This window comes from Salmo trutta, chromosome 20, assembly GCF_901001165.1.
Source record: "Salmo trutta chromosome 20, fSalTru1.1, whole genome shotgun sequence".
Taxonomy (NCBI): Eukaryota; Metazoa; Chordata; class Actinopteri; order Salmoniformes; family Salmonidae; genus Salmo; species Salmo trutta.
The window spans coordinates 32,953,037-32,972,213 of NC_042976.1; the positions used below are offsets into that span (position 1 = coordinate 32,953,037).

At 44.5% G+C, this 19,177-nt stretch overlaps 1 protein-coding gene across 8 annotated transcripts in view; it reads left to right on the forward strand.

The window, feature by feature from the left end:
• Positions 1 to 19,177, forward strand: part of LOC115155910 (probable ubiquitin carboxyl-terminal hydrolase FAF-X) — an 83,781-nt gene that overhangs the window by 54,467 nt on the left and 10,137 nt on the right. For 7 of the 8 annotated variants that reach the window (XM_029702961.1, XM_029702962.1, XM_029702967.1 and 4 more), the window contains 11 exons: positions 6,789 to 6,979; positions 9,495 to 9,668; positions 10,359 to 10,500; positions 10,708 to 10,911; positions 11,203 to 11,773; positions 12,787 to 12,910; positions 13,184 to 13,418; positions 13,686 to 13,815; positions 13,958 to 14,143; positions 14,259 to 14,479; positions 18,521 to 18,609. In XM_029702961.1, the coding sequence (XP_029558821.1) occupies positions 6,789 to 6,979; positions 9,495 to 9,668; positions 10,359 to 10,500; positions 10,708 to 10,911; positions 11,203 to 11,773; positions 12,787 to 12,910; positions 13,184 to 13,418; positions 13,686 to 13,815; positions 13,958 to 14,143; positions 14,259 to 14,479; positions 18,521 to 18,609 (2,267 nt within the window). The remainder of the gene's footprint in view (positions 1 to 6,788; positions 6,980 to 9,494; positions 9,669 to 10,358; positions 10,501 to 10,707; positions 10,912 to 11,202; positions 11,774 to 12,786; positions 12,911 to 13,183; positions 13,419 to 13,685; positions 13,816 to 13,957; positions 14,144 to 14,258; positions 14,480 to 18,520; positions 18,610 to 19,177) is intronic. The other variant, XM_029702964.1, reaches the window with a different exon arrangement.

Consider the following 19,177-nt stretch of genomic DNA (forward strand, 5'->3'; position numbering starts at 1 on the left):
TGAACAAAGTTCTCTATTGAGGTCATTTTTCCTTCTCAAACACTCCAACACAATCAAGGATGATATCCCAAGGAAAACATAAATCTTCTTCTTCACAAGAACAAGGAACACAAGGTGAGTATCTTTAAACTATAACAATCACGGGTGCGTCACCGCCTTCACAATCCTTTCTTGGAGAGCTCCCTTCGGGTGGTCGTCTGGATCCGTGGTGACCATTCCCATGAGATGGTGTGTCCCTTTCTTCTCCCTTCCGAAAGGTACGACCTCTCCTCTGTAGAAGCGAACACTCTTTTCTTTCTCCCCTCTGCCGGTTCCCTCCTCTCTCTTGTAGCGGAAAGAGAATATCTCATTAGTACCTTCAGCTGTGCTTAATTGCCTCTGATCACCTCGACTGCCATGCCACCCTGGGCTACTGTCTGTGGGAGCAGCCTGCCCTCTGGTGGTCCTTCCACATACCTCCCCCCTCAGCACCGGACTGAGCGCGTCGGGACAGCACATCTGCATTCCCGTTCCTCGATCCACTCTGTGGATGACATGGAAAGGGAACCGTTGTAAAGCAAGAAACCATCTGGCTATTCTGTTATTGTTTCTCTTACCGGCCATCAACGTGAGGGGAGCATGGTCAGTAACGAGGGCAAATCTACGCCCGAGTAGTTAGTACCGGAGATAATCGAGGGCCCACTTAATGCTACCATAGAGAAAGAGGCCCTAGCCATATCTCTGTTCCCGATCACTGAGCTTCCTACTTATAAAGAGAATAGGCCTCTCTGCTTTGCCTTCACCCTGAGCTAGGACAGCTCCGAGCCCCTTATCTGAGGCTTCTACCTGCGCAATTAACTCTTGGGAGAAGTCAGGAGCAAGCAGGACGGGATCAGAGGACAGGCTCTCTTTTAGCAACTGGAAGGTGTCTTCCGTCTCGTACTTCCACGCTACACGGTTTTCCAGGTTTTTCTTGATGAGGTTGGCAATACCCAGGGATGAAACGGCGATAATATCCCGTTATCCCCAAGAAGGCTCGAACGTCCCGCTTCGTCTGGGGCCGCAGCCAGTCCCGATTGTCCCTGGTCTTATGTGCCTGTGGACGTATTTTTCCGTTCCCCACGGTGTATTCCGCCACGGACAGACCCAGGCAGCATTTTTTTGAATTGGCCGTCAGCCCTGTAGCCTCCAGACTCACGAGCATTGACCGTAGTCGCAGGAGGTGGCTATCCCAGTCCTCGCTGTGGATGACCACATCGTCTCTGTACGCCGCCGTGTACTCTTGATGTGGCCGTAGAATGGCATCCATGAGGAGTTGAAAAGTTGCCGCAGCCCCATTCCTTAAGAAGGGCGTCCTCACATAATGAAAAAGCCCCTCCGGTGTGGCGAAGGCAGTCTTTGGGCGGTCCTCCTGAGCCACTGGCACTTGCCAATATCCCTTTGTCAAATCCAGGGTGGTGATGAACTTGGCCTTTCCTAAACGCTCCAAGAGTTCATCCACGCGGGGCATGGGATACGCGTCGAATGTGGAGATGGCGTTTACACCCCTAAAGTTGTTGCAGAGCCTCATACTGCCGTCCGGTTTGGGGACCATGACTATGGGACTGGACCACTCACACGTAGATGGCTCGATCACCCTCATCCTTCCCATGGGGGGCCAGTACAGAGAAAAAAAATAATAATGTATGAAATGTATGCATTCACTACTGTAAGTCGCTCTGGATAAGAGCGTCTGCTAAATGACGTAAATGTAAATGTAATCCTTAGCATCTCCCTTACCTCGTTCTTTGCTATGACTCTGCGGGCCTCAGGAATCCCGTAAGGCCAGATATGCACCTTCTTGCCGGGTTCAGTGTGGATATGATGACACAGAACATCTGTTTGTCCTGTTAAGGGCGAGAATACCCTGCCGAATTGCATAATCAGCATGGCTAGCTGTCTCGACTGCTCTGGCAGTAGAGTTCGGCCACGGCGCACCTGTAGCAGGGCCTCCTCTTTTTTCCTTGTCCTCCACGGCCATCAAAGCCACACCCTCCTCTCTCCCATGGTACTTCTTAAGCAGGTTGATATGATAGAGTTGGACCTTCTTCCTCCTGTCCGGTTGCTTGATGAGGTAATTGACCGGTGATACCCTTTCCATTACCTCGTAGGGCCACTCCACTGCGCCAGCAAGCTGTGTTTGGCCGTGGGCACCAGTACCATCACTTTCTCTCCCATGGTGAACTCCCTGGGTGTCGCTGACTTATCGTAGGCCCGGCCTACGATTTGAGTCTGTTGCACCTTCTTCAAATGCTACTTTATTATGGGTCAGACTGCCGATAGGCAGTCCCTCATCAGGGTAACATGTTCTATCGTCGACCGGAACGGGCATGGTTGGGCCTCTCAGGTCTCCTTGGCTAAGTCGAGGATCCCTCGACATGGCCTGCCATAGAGCAATTCGAAGGGGGAGAACCTAGTGGACGCCTGGGGTACTTCTCGCAGGGCAAACATTAAGTTGGGCAGAAGCATGTCCCAGTTTTTCCTGTCTCTGGACACCACTCTTCTCAACATGCTGTTAATCATTTTGTTCAGGCATTCGTACAAACCGTCTGTCTGCGGGTGGAATATGCTGGTGCGTATCTGTTGAACTTGGTATAACCAACAAGTCCTTCATCGACCGGGACATAAACGGGTCCCCTGGTCGGTTTGGATCATCTTGGGAAGGCCCACCTTGGAGAACAGCATGAACAATTCCTTGGCGATTCCCTTTGATGACATGTTGCGAAGGGGTATGGCTTCTGGGAACTTGGTAGCGTAATCTACGACAACCAGGATGTACTCGTGTCCTCTGGCGGATTTCAGGAGGGGTCCCATGAGATCCATAGCTATGCATTCGAAGGGAGTCTCTATAATGGGGAGAGGAATCAAAGGATTACGCAGTAGTGGCCGTATGCTGACATTGATCACACGTCTTACAATACCTGGCCACATCTCGGGTAACACGGGCCCAATAGAACCTCTGCATCTGTCGATTGTTTTGTCCCGTGCCAGGTGTCCTTCTAGGACGTGGGAATGGGCTAGCTGTAGGGCACTATCCCTGTATGGTCTAGGCAGCATTAGTAATTCCTGTTTATCACCCCTTCATTGCACGACCCAATTCCTAGAATAGCTGTCTGAGGTGTTGGGTCTGTATTTCTTCCTCTGCACCAGAGGCCGAGGCTATGTTTCCTTGTAGGGCTACTACCTCGGGCTTGGACTTGGTCTTTTTATTCCCCTGCTTTCCTGCCCCCCTCCGGTGGCCCGGCTCTTGGCGTGTGATAGAGAGACCTAATGCCCTTTGTCCGATGTGTAACGTCATCTGCCGAAGCTTCTTATATAGGGGACAGACTCTCCCGATCAATAATGGCACCTTCAGCTGGGGTACTTTCCCCACCCTGACTGTACACCTTCCTTTCGGGGTGATAATGGACAGACTCACAGTGGGGTAATAGTGGGTGTCTCCATGGACACAGGACACGGCTACTTTGCTCTAAAGCGGAAAGGTGGAATAAACGAGTCAGGAGCAGGTAATTTTTCCTTCTAAAACACTCCAACACAATCAAGGATGGTATCCCAAGGAAAACATAAATCATCGCCTTCACCGGAACAAGGAACACAAGGTGAGTATCTTTAAACTATAACATGAATCACGGGTGTGTCACCGCCTTCACAATCCTTCCTTGGAGATCTCCCTTCGGGTGGTCGTCCGGATCCGTGGTGACCATTCCCAAGAGATGGTGTGTCCCCTTCTCCTTTCCCAAAATGTACGTCCTCTCCTCTGTAGAAGCAAACACTCTTTTCTTTCTCCCCTCTCTGCCGGTTCCCTCTTCTCTTGTAGGGGAAAGATAATATCTCATTAGTACCGTCAGCTGTGCTTAATTACCTCTGATCACCTTGACTCACATGCCGGACTGGGCTACTGTCCGTATGAGCAGCCTGCCCTCTGGTGGTCCACACACACACACACACACACACACGCACACAGTTGAAGTCGGAAGTTTGCATACACTTAGGTTGGAGTCATTAAAACTAATTTTTTAACCACTCCACAAATTTCTTGTTAACAAACTATAGTTTTGGCAAGTCGGTTAGGACATCTACTTTGTGCATGACACAAGTAATGTTTCCAACAATTGTTTAGAGACAGATTATTTCACTTATAATTCACTGTATCACAATTCCAGTGGGTCAGAAGTTTACGTACACTGAGTTGACTGTGCCTTTAAACAGCTTGGAAAATTCCAGAAAATGATGTCATGGCTTTAGAAGCTTCTGATAGGCTAATTGACATAATTTGATGTATTTCAAGGCCTACCTTCAAACTCAGTGCTTCTTTGCTTGACATCATGGTAAAATCAAAAGAAATCAGCCAAGACCTCAGAAAAACAATGGTAGACCTCCACAAGCCTGGTTCATCCTTGGGAGCAATTTCCAAACACCTGAAGGGACCACGTTCATCTATACAAACTATAGTACGCAAGTATAAACACCATGGGACCATGCAGCCATCATACCGCTCAGGAAGGAGATGCGTTCTGTCTCCTAGAGGTGAATGTACTTTGGTGCGAAAAGTGCAAATCAAGCCCAGAACAACAGCAAAGGACCTTGTGAAGATGCTTGAGGAAACAGGTTCAAAAGTATCTATATCCACAGTAAAACGAGTCCTATATCGACATAACCTGAAAGGCCGCTCAGCAAGGAAGAAGCCACTGCTCCAAAGCCGCCATAACAAAGCCAGAATATGGTTTGCAACTGCACATGGGGACAAAGATCTTACTTTTTGGAGAAATGTCCTCTGGTCTGATGAAACAAAAATAGAACTGTTTGGCCATAATGACCATCGTTATGTTTGGAGGAAAAAGGGGGAGGCTTGCAAGCCGAAGAACACCATCCCAACCGTGAAGCACGTGGGTGGCAGCAGCATGTTGTGGGGGTGCTTTGCTGCAGGAGGGACTGGTGCACTTCACAAAATAGATGGCTTCATGAGGATAGAAAATTATGTGGATATATTGAAGCAACAATCTCAAGACATCAGTCAGGAAGTCAAAACTTGGTCGCAAATGGGTCTTCCAAATGGACAATGACCCCAAGCATACTTCCAAAGTTGTGCCAAAATGGCTTAAGGACAACAAAGTCAAGGTATTGGAGTGGCCATCACAAAGCCCTGACCTCAATCCTATAGAACATTTGTGGGCAGAACTGAAAAAACGTGTGCGAGCAAGGAGGCCTACAAACCTGACTCAGTTACACCAGCTCTGTCAGGAGAAATGGGCCAAGATTCACCCAACTTATTGTGGGAATCTTGTGGAAGGCTACCCAAAACGTTTTACCCAAGTTAAACAATTTACAGGCAATCCTACCAAATACTAATTGAGTGTATGTAAACTTCTGACCCACTGGGAATGTGATGAAAGAAATAAAAGCTGAAATAAATCATTCTCTCTACTATTATTCTGACATTTCACATTCTTAAAATAAAGTGGTGATCATAAATGACCTAAGACATTTACTAAGATTTAAATGTCAGGAATTGTGAAAAAACTGACTTTAAATGTATTTGGCTAAGGTGTATGTAAACTTTTGACTTCAACTGTGTATGTATGTATATATATATATTAGGACAAGCAATGTCGGAGTGGCATAGACTAGAATACAGTATATACATTTGAAATGAGTAAAACAGTATGTAAACATTATTAATGTGACCAGTTATTCTATGTACATAGGGCAGCGGCCTCTAAGGTGCAGGGTTGAGTAACCGGGTGGTAGCCAGCTAGTGACAGTGACTTCAGAGCAGGGTACTGGGTGGAGACTGGCTATTGATAACTATTTAAGTCTGATGGCCTTGAGATAGAAGCTGTTTTTCAGTCTCTTTGTCCCGGCTTTGATGCACCTGTACTGACTGCGCCTTCTGGATGATAGTGGGGTGAACAGGTCGTGGTGGTGGTGGTTGATATTTTGTGATACAGGTGATACAGGCCGACAGGATGCTCTCAATAATGCATCTGTAAAAGTTTGTGAGGGTCATAGCGGCCAAAACAAATTTCTTCAGCCTCCTGAGGTTGAAGAGGCGCTGTCGCGCCTTCTTCACCACACTGTCAGTGTGGGTGGACCATTTCAGATTGTCAGTGACGTGTACGCCAAGGAACTTAAAACTTTCCACCTTCTCCACTGCTGTCTCGTCGATGTGGATAGGGGGGTGCTCCCTCTGCTGTTTCCTGAAGTCCACGATCAGCTCCTTTTTGTTGACGTTGAGGGAGAGATTATTTTCCAGGCACCACTCCGCCAGGGCCCTCACCTCCTCCCTGTAGGCTGACTCATTGTTGTTTGTAATCATTGCAGACACCTCAACACTACTACTGTTGTGTTGTCTGCAAACTTGATGATTGAGTTTGAGGTGTGCGTGGCCACGCAGTCATGGGTGAACAGGGAGTAGAGGAGGGGGCTAAGCACGCACCCTTGTGGGGCCCCAGTGTTGAGGATCAACGAAGTGGAGGTGTTGTTTCCTAACTTCACCACCTGGGGACGGCCCATCAGGAAGTCCAGGACCCAGTTGCACAGGGCGGGGTTCAGGCCCAGAGCTTAATGATGAGCTTGGAGGGTATTATGGTGTTGAAGGCTGAGCTGTAGTTCCATTGATAGCTGCAGTTGATATTAGCTCCTTAGCTGAGACACTTTTATGGCACTGAAGATGTGGGGTGTTGGGGTAACAGAGTGTGTGGTTTAAAACGTGTTGTGTGTCCTAATGTCCAGGACCCAGTTTAACCCTGTGTATCCATCTGCCCCTACAGAGTAATGTGGACCCGCGAGATGAGGTGTTCAACTACCACCACCAGTTTGATGACAAGCCATCGCTCAGTAAGTCAGAGGACAGGAAGGAGTACAACATCGGGGTGCTGCGCCACCTGCAGGTCATCTTTGGCCACCTGGCCTCCTCCAGACTGCAGTACTACATACCGAGAGGCTTCTGGAAACAGTTCAGGTCAGTGGAGGGAAGAGAATGATTACCTGGAAAAACCAGATGGGTCAAACATACCAGTATTTTAAAGGCCCAATGCAGCTGTGTTTATTTCAATATCAAATAATTCTGGGTAACAATTAAGTGCCTTACTGAGATTTTTTTTTCAATCAAAATGGTCAAAAATAAACAAACGTACACTATACAGTGCATTCGGAAATTATTCAGACCCCTTAACTTTTTCCGCATTTTGTTACGTTACAGCCTTATTCTAAAATGGATTAAGTCGTTTTTTCCCTCATCAATCTACACACAATACCCCATAATGATTAAGCAAAACAGGTTTTTAGGATTTTCACTTTTACATAAGTTTTCAGATCCTTTACTGTAGCTTGGCACACCTGTATTTGGGGAGTTTCTCCCATTCTCTGCAGATCCTCTCAAGCTCTGTTAGGTTGGATGGGGAGCGTCGCTACACAGCTATTTTTAGGTCTCCAGAGATGTTAGATCGGGTTCAAGTCCGGGCTCTGGCTAGGCCGCTCAAGGACATTCGGAGACTTGTCTCAAAGCCACTCCTGCGTTGTCTTTGCTGTGTGTTTAGGGTTACTGTCCTGTTGGAAGGTGAACCGTCGCCCCAGACTGAGGTCCTGAGTGCTCTGGAGCAGGTTTTCATCAAGGATCTCTCTGTACTTTGTTCCGTTTGTCTTTCCCTCGATCCTGACTAGTCTCCCAGTCCCTGCCACTGAAAAACATCCCCACAGCATGATGCTGCCACCACCATGCTTCACCGTAGGGATGGTGCCAGGTTTCGTCCAGACGTTACACTTGGCATTCAGGCCAAAGAGATCAATTTTGGTTTCATCAGACCAGACAATCTTGTTTTGCCTTTTGGCGAACTCCAAGCAGGCTGTCGTGCCTTTTACTGAGGATTGGCTTCCGTCAGGCCACTCTACCATAAAGGCCTGATTGGTGGAGTGCTGCAGAGATGGTTGTCCTTCTGGAAGGTTCTCCCATCACCACAGAGGAACTCTGGAGCTTTGTCAGAGTGACCATCGGGATCTTGGTCACCTTTGTGACCAAGGCCCTTCTCCCTCGATTGCTCAGTTTGGTCTGGCGGCCAGCTCTAGGAAGAGTCTTGGTGGTTCCAAACTTCTTCCATTTAAGAATGATGGAGGCCACTGTGTTCATGGGGACCTTCAATGCTGCAGAAATGTTTTGGTACCCTTCCCCAGATCTGTGCCTCGACAAGATCCAGTCTCGGAACTCTAGAACTTTACGGACAATTCCTTCGACCTCATGACTTGGTTTTTGCTCTGACATGTACTGTCAACGGTGGGACCTTATATAGATAGGTGTGTGCCTTTCCAAATCATGTTCGATCAATTGAATTTACCACAGGTTGAACGCCATTCAAGTTGTAGAAACATTTCAAGGATGATCAGTGGAAACAGGATGCAGCTGAGCTCAATTTTGAGTCTCACAGCAAAGGGTCTGAATACTTCTGTTTTTGTTTCAAAAAAATGAGCAATAATGTCTAAAAGCCTGTTTTTGCTTTGCCATTATGGGGTATTGTGTGTAGATTGGTGAGGAAACACTTAATTTAGTCAATTTTAAGTAAGGCTGTACCTAACAAAATGTGGAAAAAGTCAAGGGCTCTGATGACTTTCCGAATGCACTGTGTGGGGCGTACAGCAATCTAAGCTCTGTCGATTTTGCTGCGAAGAGAGAATCACGAGATCATTTGTTCTGGTATGGCCCCTATGTAGTTTGTTCACAGTTTCAGGAATGGTTCAAAAAAAATCACAAAATTCACTTAAAATGTACCTTTAAAAATAGCAGAGTTGGGCGATTTGGAAAGCTATAGTCAGTCAATAATATAATACTTGTAGGAAAGGTTTTCATCTTTAGCTCAAAATCTGTGGTATACCATTAGAAAGGTTAAACATTTATGTAAAATATCACAACACAATTGAAAAATATATAACACATGGAAACCAAATGGGTGTGGTCTACGGTGATATTTGGGATGGGCTGAGGGGTGGGATTGAAGAGCTCATGTTCAGTCATGTGTTATTGTTATGTGATTGCTGTATATAAAAGTACAATGTATGTAAAATATATATGTAAATTGTGATACTGTATGTAGAATTTATGTATATGTAGCAAAAAAGTTGTCAAACTATGTGTCCTCCAAAGAGGGGGTGGTTGATGGGTTAATGTAAAAAAAATAATAATTGAATGACATCGGTGTGCATTGTGTGATTTTTAACCAATTATGAAGAGGTGTTTCATTAAAAACACTTACCTTCCTCTCTTTTTTTACTACAGAAAATAGAAACACACCATTTACACATTTTGATGTTGGGGTGGTGCTGTGTAGATTGTGAATATGAAGTAGAATATTTTTTTGTTGTTGATTCCCTTCAAATACTTGAACTACTCTCAATTTAGATTGCAATGTACAATGGAACCAGTGCTATAGTCCCAGAAGTGCTACTTCACCTTTCATCCCTTCTAACCTCATCATCCCCTCCTATAGGTTATGGGGTGAGCCGGTGAACCTGCGAGAGCAGCATGATGCCCTGGAGTTCTTCAACTCTCTAGTGGACAGTCTGGACGAGGCTCTGAAAGCCCTGGGTCACCCAGCCATGCTCAGTAAAGTGCTGGGGGGATCCTTTGCTGACCAGAAGATCTGCCAGGGGTGCCCACATAGGTAACTCACACACCACCATAGGAACAGATCTAAGATCAGTAATATCTTGGCAATTCACAACCTCAACCATTATGGGGGAGAATGTGAAACTGACTTGAGATCTGATCTAGGGGCAAAATGGACCAATGATTATTGTTCACGGATCTCAGGGTAATTGATTTGAACATGTCCATTTCTGCAGAGAGAGATATTTGTTTGTAGTGGTTATATGAGGCTGCTTTAGTGTTTAGTCTCTCTAGACATCCAGGTTCCCTCCCACCATTTTCAAATGTTCTGTCTTGACATGTTCTAGCATAGCATGTCTTTGTCTCTACCTACGTCACAACCTTATCTGCTTCAATAAAATACAAAGTGGTAGCTAGCAAGATGGAGATCAGAGGTTATGATTAAGGTATACTTACATTTAACGCCCCCACAAACCACGCCTTCAGTAATTTCCCAGTGTGCCTTGCCTTTTTCAATTGCATTATGGAGTTACCCCCCATGACTATATTTGTTAGTGACAGAGACATTGTTGAAGTCTTTCATTTTCAGTCCTATGGCCTTCACCAAGTGAATATTTGCATGAAAATCCGTCACCAATTGGATGGAAACCCAGCTAGTGGAGCCAGACCCTAGTCACTGCTGTTGCCTAGAGTCGGCTTTATACAGTGTTGGTTGAAATGAATGTGGATATTGTGTGTGCTACAGGTATGAGTGTGAGGAGTCGTTCACCACTCTGAATGTAGACATCAGGAACCACCAGAACCTGTTGGACTCTATGGAGCAGTACGTCAAAGGAGACCTGCTGGAGGGTGCTAACGCATACCACTGTGAGAAGTGCAACAAGAAGGTGAGAATAACGGTTTTCTTATCAGATCTTACAATTGAAATGGACCAATAGCCCTTTTTCCTAACTAGCTACATTCCTATAGGCTTTCCAGGGTTGTAGCGAAAGCCTGCTTGCCCAGTAGATTTCCGGAAGGAGGGTTAGCTTAGGCCCCCTGACCAGAAGGCTAGTAGCAGTAACGTGTTGGTCGTCTCCACCCCCACCCTCCAGGTGGACACAGTGAAGCGGCTGCTGATCAAGAAGCTTCCCCCAGTGCTAGCCATCCAGCTGAAGAGGTTTGACTACGACTGGGAGAGGGAGTGTGCCATCAAGTTCAACGACTACTTTGAGTTCCCCAGGGAGCTGGACATGGAGCCCTACACAGTAGCCGGGGTGGCCAAGCTGGAGGGGGACGATGTCAACCCAGAGAACCAGGTTAGGGATGGCATGAAGATGACCCAGATTATTACGTTGTGTGTAGAAATATGGAGTAAATGTCTATTTTAATGATTTCATAATGTTGTAGTTGTTGTTCTCATTTCAACTATCTGAAATGTTAGAAATATTTTATGTAAATTAATTCAGATGGGATCACATTTAAAGGGACAATTCACTCCAAAAAATCAGTATCAGATGTCTTCATACCTCACTTTGGAGTGAACTGTTCCTTTAAACGAACCAATTACGTGGTTCACTTCAACATCAATTATTGTGTCCTGCCCTCAGGTGATCCAACAGAACGAGCCATCTGAACCAGAGCCCCCAGGCAGCTCCAAGTACCGCCTGGTTGGGGTGCTGGTCCACTCAGGCCAGGCCAGCGGCGGACACTACTACTCCTACATCACACAGAGGAATGTGGGTGGGGCAGACGGCGAGCGGAACCGCTGGTACAAGTTTGACGACGGCGACGTGACGGAGTGCAAGATGGACGACGAGGAGGAGATGAAGAACCAGTGCTTCGGAGGGGAGTACATGGGCGAGGTGTTTGACCACATGATGAAGAGGATGTCGTACCGGCGTCAGAAGCGCTGGTGGAACGCCTACATCCTCTTCTACGAGCGAATGGACTCACTGGACAAGGACAGCGAGCTGGTCAAATACATTCAGGAGCTGACCATCTCGTCCTCGTCCAACAACAAGCCGCCGCACCAGGTCAAGATGCCCGGTGTTATCGAGTGCAGTGTGCGCAAGCAGAACGTGCAGTTCATGCACAATCGTATGCAGTACAGCCTGGAGTATTTCCAGTTTGTTAAGAAACTTCTGACCTGTAACAGTGTCTATTTAAACCCTCCGCCAGGTAAGTGGAACACACACACAGGCTTCAGAATACCTCCTTTTGAGTTTTAGAGCTCTTCTCGGGGTGGGTGTTGATGCTACTCTGAGGTTTTGTTTGTCTCGTTTGTTCTCCCCTGTTATTTCCCCTGCTAATGTGTACAACCCAAGAAGTGAGATTGCTATTACTGTGATTTGCCTTTTTCATTTGTGCACTGTGAATGGCCCAACCTCTCACCTTAGTACCATAACAAGGCTTTTTATCACTGTAATAGCGACATGACTTTTGCTTTAATAGCATATACTTTCATTCCTTTAAATATTTAAAAATATGAAAAAGACCCCCTCGTTTTAATCTTACGACTGGTAACACTGTATTGGAGATGTATACAACTTCACCACCCCCTTAGAGAGTTGTATGGAGAGGGAGAGTGTAGGATGGCAGAGCTGAACGTAACATTGGCTGACTGTAAACTGCAGCAGTTTCCTCTGCCTTCTGCATTATTAATGCAGCCAGCCAGGCCACAGTGTACTGCTGTCTGTCTGTCTGTTGCACGACAGGCACAGGGAAATGAACTGACTACTGCAGGGTTAGCCATCAGTGTAAAAGCACTTGGTTGGGGTGAAATGCTTCAGCTCATCAAGTATGTATGTGGGTGGAGGAGGGGGAGGTTTGTTAGGATGTGTTTGTTTCTTTTTAGTGTCTTGTGTGCAAATGGACAACTGTTGTCGTCAATGTCCCCAATTTCAGCCTCTCATTTAGGAGTAAGCAGCAAATTAGGTCATACGGATCTATTTGAACAGTGATGAGATTCTCGGATTCGGCTCCAGTGACTGACTCACACATTAACTTTGATATTTAAATATCTCGCTCTGAGAAGCTCAGAAATAGTCTCTTGTGGAATATTACTCAATACCAACTTAATCCTTCACTAATTTGCATTTAGAGAAGAAACATTCATTTTCTTTCCTTTTTTCATTGAATGTTAATTTGTGACTGAAGTCTGAAGCGATGTTTATGTTGTTTGGTTGAATCAGGACAAGACCATCTACTTCCTGAGGCGGAGGAGATGGCTATGATTAGTGTTCAGCTGGCTGCTAAGTTCCTCTTCAGCACTGGGTTCCACACCAAGAAAGTAGTGAGGGGGCCCGCCAGTGACTGGTGAGTACTGTCTGTCTCACCTTTCAACTTTGACCTGTGTTCAGATGTTGACCAGAGTGGAGGATCTTTGTTTTGTTATTCTTTGTTTTCTTATTCCTTTCTATCCCTGTCTCATCAGTCTCCCCTTTCTCCTCCTCGCTCTTTATCTCCACTCTCCCTTGCATCATTCTCTCCCCTTCTGAAACTATCCCTGCTTCCTCCATCCATTGACGCATCCCCCTCTCCTCTCCCCTTTCTCTAACCACGTGTGTGTATCTCTCTCTCCATCCCCAGGTATGATGCGCTTTGCGTCCTGCTGAGACACAGTAAGAATGTACGCTACTGGTTTGCACACAACTTCCTGTTTGCCTACGCCAACCGCTTTTCCGAGTACCTGCTGGAGTGCCCCAGCGCCGAGGTCCGGGGCGCGTTCGCCAAACTCATCGTCTTCATTGCACACTTCTCCCTGCAAGACGGACCCTGCCCCTCCCCCACTGCCTCTCCTGTCGGAGCCTCCACCCAACCACAGGTGAATGGGCTGGTTCTCCTTTTCTTAGAACACAAACTATCAGGATGGTGTATAGTACGCATGAAACGGGAGAAACGTTTTGAAACAGAGCAGGTACTACCTGGAGTTGTCCAATAAGAACTCTTGTTTTCGAATGTTACCCCCCGTTTCATGCATACTGAGCATTACCCCATACAAAGCACCTCTTCTCTTTTCTTGTGGAATATGTTTTGACTTCCCCTCTCACTCTCTTTCTCTCTCTCCCTCCTCTCTCTTTCTCTGTGTCAGGCATGTGATAACCTGAGTCTCAGTGACCACCTGTTGAGGACTGTGTTGAACTTGCTGAGGAGAGAGGTGTCAGAGCACGGCCGACACCTGCAGCAGTACTTCAACCTCTTTGTTATGTACGCCAACCTGGGTAAGGAACACACACACACACACAGCCTGCCATACACACCTGCTCTCTCAACCCCTTGAGGAAGAGTATGGCTCACTATTCACTTCTCTTCTTGCCTCGCTCTCCTTCTCTTCCTTATACCCTCCCTCCCACCCTTCTCCAGGGCTTGCAGAGAAGACCCAGTTGTTGAAGCTGAGTGTCCCAGCTACCTTCATGCTGGTGGCTCTAGACGAGGGGCCTGGCCCTCCCATAAAGTACCAGTATGCTGAACTAGGCAAACTGTACACCGTAGTCTCCCAACTGGTGCGCTGCTGTGACGTGGCCGCGCGCATGCAATCCTCCATTAATGGTGAGTTCACTCGGGTGAGGGGTCGTGACCTATGGTCAACGGACAAAGACGAACCAGTTACACCTGGGTCATATTCATTGCCCTTCTCTCTCTCCCTCTTTCTCTCTACATCCAGGTAACCCCCCTCTCCCTAACCCGTACGGTGATGCCAACCAGACCACCCCGGTGATGCCCGTGCAGCAGCTGGTGGGAGAGATCCTGTTCGTAAGGACCAGCTACGTGAAAAAGATCATTGAGGACTGCAGCAACTCAGAGGAGACGGTCAAGCTGCTGCGCTTCAGCTGCTGGGAAAACCCCCAGTTCTCCTCCACTGTACTATCAGAGCTGCTCTGGCAGGTAAGTGTTAAAACTGGTGAAAATACAGATGGACACACACACTTGTTTTTCTATCCTCATGGGGACCTACAATTTATTTCCATTCCTAATCCTATTTTCCCTATACTTAACACCTAACCCCTTAGCTTACAATAGCCTTTGTCCTCGTGGGGATGTGTGAAGTCCCCACAAGGGATAATTTTCCTTGTTTTCCTATCCTTGTGGGGACTTTTGGGGATTTCAAGTCCCCACGAGGATAGAAGAGCAAGACCACACACACACCCACACACACTAGACAGGTTATACAGATATAAATATATATTTTTTAGGGGGTAGGTCAGCTTTAATATTACAGATAGATTGTGGCTTCTATCACTGTAATTGTCTGCATCATTTCCAATCCCCCATATCTTTTTTTGTAAATATATACTCTATCGTTCTAAAGTTTGAGGTCACTTAGAAATGTCCTTGTTTTTGAAAGAAAAACACTTTTTTTGTCCATTTTAAAATAACATCAAATTGATCAGAAATACAGTGTAGACATTGTTAATGTTGTAAATTACTATTGTAGCTAGAAACGCCAGATTTAAAAAAATAATAATACAAATTAGGGAATATCTACATAGGCGAACAGAGGCCCATTTATCAGCAACAATCACTCCTGTGTTCCAATGGCACGTTGTGTTAACTAATCCAAGTTTTTTATTTTAAAAGGCTAATTGAGCGTAAGGAAACCCTTTTGCAATTATGTTAGCACAGCTGAAAACTGTTGTTGTGATTAAAGAAGCAATAAAACTGGCCGCCTTTTAGACTAGTTGAGTATCTGGAGCATCGGCATTTGTGGGTTCGATTACAGGCTCAAAATGGCTAGAAACAAAGAACTTTCTTCTGAAACTCATTAGTCTATCCTTGTTCAGAGAAATGAAGGCTATTCCATGCGAGAAATTGGCAAGAAACTGAAGATCTCGAACGACGCTGTTTACTACTCCCTTCACAGAATAGCACAAACTGGCTCTAACCAGAATAGAAAGAGGAGTGGGAGGCCCCGGGCAAGAGGACAAGTACATTAGAATGTCTGTGTTCTTTTGCCCATCTTAATCTTTTCTTTTTATTGGACAGTGTGAGATATGGCTTTTTGTTTGCAACTCTGCCTAGAAGGCCAGCATCCCGGAGTCGGCTCTTCACTGTTGACGTTGAGACTGGTGTTTTGCGGGTACTATTTAATGAAGCTGCCAGTTGAGGACTTGTGAGGCTGTTTCTCAAACTAGACACACTAATGTACTTGTCCTCTTGCTCAGTTGTGCACCTGGGCCTCCCACTCTTTCTATTCTAGTTAGAGCCAGTTTGCGCTGTTCTGTGAAGGGAGTAGTAAACAGCGTTGTATGAGATCTTCAGTTTCTTGGCAATTTCTCGCATGGATTAGCCTTAATTTCTCTAAACAAGAATAGACTGACGAGTTTCAGAAGGAAGTCTTTGTTTCTAGCCATTTTGAGCATGTAATCGAACCCACAAATACTGATGCTCCAGATGCTCAACTAGTCTGAAGAAGGCCAGTTTTATTGCTTCTTTAATCAGAACAATTGTTTTGAGCTGTGCTAACATAATTGCAAAAGGGTTTTCTAACGTTCAATTAGACTTTTCAAATGATAAACTTGGATTAGCTAACACAACGTGCCATTGGAACACAGGAGTGATGGTTGCTGATAATGGGCCACTGTATGCCGATGTAGATATTCCATAAAAAATCTGCTGTTTCCAGGTACAATAGTCATTTACAACATTAACAATGTCTGCACTGTTTTTCTGATCAATTTTTGTTATTTTAATGGACCAAAAACTATTTATGTCAAATACTATTTAGTCCTATTTATGATATAATTTACTAAGATTATACTGCTTTAAAAACATTTTTATCAATTAGTATATTTGAGTTTAACCATATTTGTTTTTTTTCTGGTGGATTAAACTGAAATTGCAACCAGCTTTCTATGGCTTGTTTTAAAAATAGCAATATTTTGGAGATTTAATTTTCAAATAACCGAAAGTGAGACGTAATCTGAATAAAGGGAAGAAGGCCATTCTTGAACACTGGGTGAGCCATTCTTACTAATCTGCTAGAGAACCAGTTTGTATTTAAGTATAGTTTTTGTATGTCTGAAGCCTTTAGTGAGAGGTCTGATGCTTTTATATTTAGTCATTTCTGCCCTCTGGATTCATATTACTTATATAAATATGCCTGTTTAATTTTGTCTGGCTTGCCGTTCCAAATAAAGTGGAATATTTTTTGCTCATTTAATTTTTAAAAAAACAAGCCGTTCGGTGTAGGCAGGGCCTTAAGAAAATAGGTAAACTGGGATATGACTAAAGAATTCATCAGGATGATTTTTCCACAAATAGACAGGTGTTGTCCTTTCCATGGCATCATAATGTTATCTAATTTGGCAAACTTTCTATTAAAATGAGTTGAAGTGAGAGAATTCATTTCTTTTGGGATATGAATAGCGAGTATGAACACACTTCACCATTGGACCATTTCATTGGTAAACTACACAGTAATGTAAAAGTTCGATTTTTTTTTAGCGATCCATAATGCAATATGGTGCACTTATCATAATTCGGTTTTAATCCAGAGAGGTTAGGAAAATTATCGAGATCCTCTGAGGCTGTGCAGGGATCCAAATTGCAGATTTAAAAGAACATTTATCGTCAGCTTACAATGACACCTATGTTTTTAAGCCCTGGATTTCTAGCCCCTTGATATTATTGTTAGATCTCCTTTTAATAGCTAACATTTCAATGGCCATAATAAATAGATATGCAGATAGTGGACAACCTTGTTTTACTCCTGTTGACAATTTAATGCTTTCTGAGAAATAGACATTATTTACTATTTTACACCTGGGGTTACTATACATAACGTTAACCCATTGTATAAGAGATTCTCCAAAATTAAAATAGTCCAGGCATTTATGTATAAATTCCAGTCGTACTTTATCAAAGGCCTTTTCAAGGTCAGCTATGAATACCAGGCCTGGTTTCTTAGTGTTCTATTGTTTCCAGTAATTATTTTATATTGTCTCCAATGTATCGTCCATGTAAAAAACCTGTCTGATTAGTATAAATAATATCCGACAATACATTTTTTAAATTCTATGCGCTATGCATTTTGCATAGATTTTGGCATCACAACACTGAAGTGTAAGGGGTCTCCAGTTTTTTAGGTGGACTGGATCTTCATATTTACCATCTGGGTCCTGTTTCAGTAATAGTGGTTCAAACATGTTAATAACAGACCTTTTGAGTACATCGCAAAATATTTCATACACCTCAACTGGTATGCAATCCAGCCCTGGAGTTTTTCAAGATAATAAGGCTTTAATTGCATCTAGATGTTCCTCATCTGTAATTAGGCCTTCACATGAGTCTTTCTGTATAGCTGTTCATTTTACACTATTAATAGAAAAAATCCTTACAATTAACTTCAGTTAGTGGAGTTGGAGGAGACTGAAATGAAAACATATGTTTAAAGTACTGTGTCTCTTCTTTCAAAATATTGTTTGCTGAATCATGGATGACTCCATCATTCATAACAAGTTTCTGTAAATAATTTTTGTTAGCATTTCTATGTTGAAAATAAAAATAATTTGGTGCATTTTCCCCCATATTCCATCCAGTTTGCATTATTTTTATAATATATTACACTTGATATTTCTTGAATAAGTTCCTCAATTTCATTTTGTTTTCTAACTTATTCTGTGCCTCTGTTAGCAATAAAAACGATCTATCTGTCCTGTTAGTTCCTCTATTTCCTTTTTCAAGATGAACTTTTTTCACCTAAGTTTGTTTTAAAGGTGAGTATTGAAATGCATGGCCCCTAAAGTCACATTTAGAAGTGTCCCATACAATAAGGGGTTGGGAAACTATTGCATCTCAGAAGCCCCAAGTTTCCTCCTCCTACAATCAATTTCTCCAACTGGTCTTTACGTCTTCATATTGGACATATTTCCGTTAATAAGATGTGTGCTAGATCTTATTGATAGTGTGTGTTTTGTTATCCCCCAGGTGGCGTACTCGTACACCTACGAGCTGAGGCCTTACCTGGACCTGCTGCTGCAGATCCTGCTCATTGAGGACTCCTGGCAGACTCACAGGTAGGTCAGACCCGGGGGACAGCATCATGTCTTTGCTCCTCACGTTGATCTGGAAAGGGTCACTCGGTGGACTCAGGATTTCTGTCCCAACCTAGTGTGAACTAGGGCTGTCAAAGTTGATCATGCGTTAATAACGCGTTAACATGTGACATGTTAATTGGCGTAAAAAAAAATGTACGCCGTTAATCACGTCTCCATTTCTTGGCTACACGGAACCTTTTAAGGTGCATGTGTTTCCACGTGGAACACATCTACAATCAATGGCTGAAGACCGTGTGCCTCTAGCCAAAATCATGTAAAAGTTATGCCAAATTATTACCGGAGCTATGTTTTTTCTTTCTGCTGCGGATTTGTGCGCCTATCGCAGGCTTTTTTAACATACACGCAGGACACAACTTTTTGGTTTGATAACATTGTTTAGCTAGCTAGTCTAGGCTATGCACAAATTTGGATGGCACAGGAAGAACTGAAAAGGAATAGGCTACTCAAAGAGATGCTTTAATGGTAGGCTGCATATGCAAGAGTGGGAGTGAGGGTGTGGGAGGGAGAGTGTAGGCCAATGTGTGTA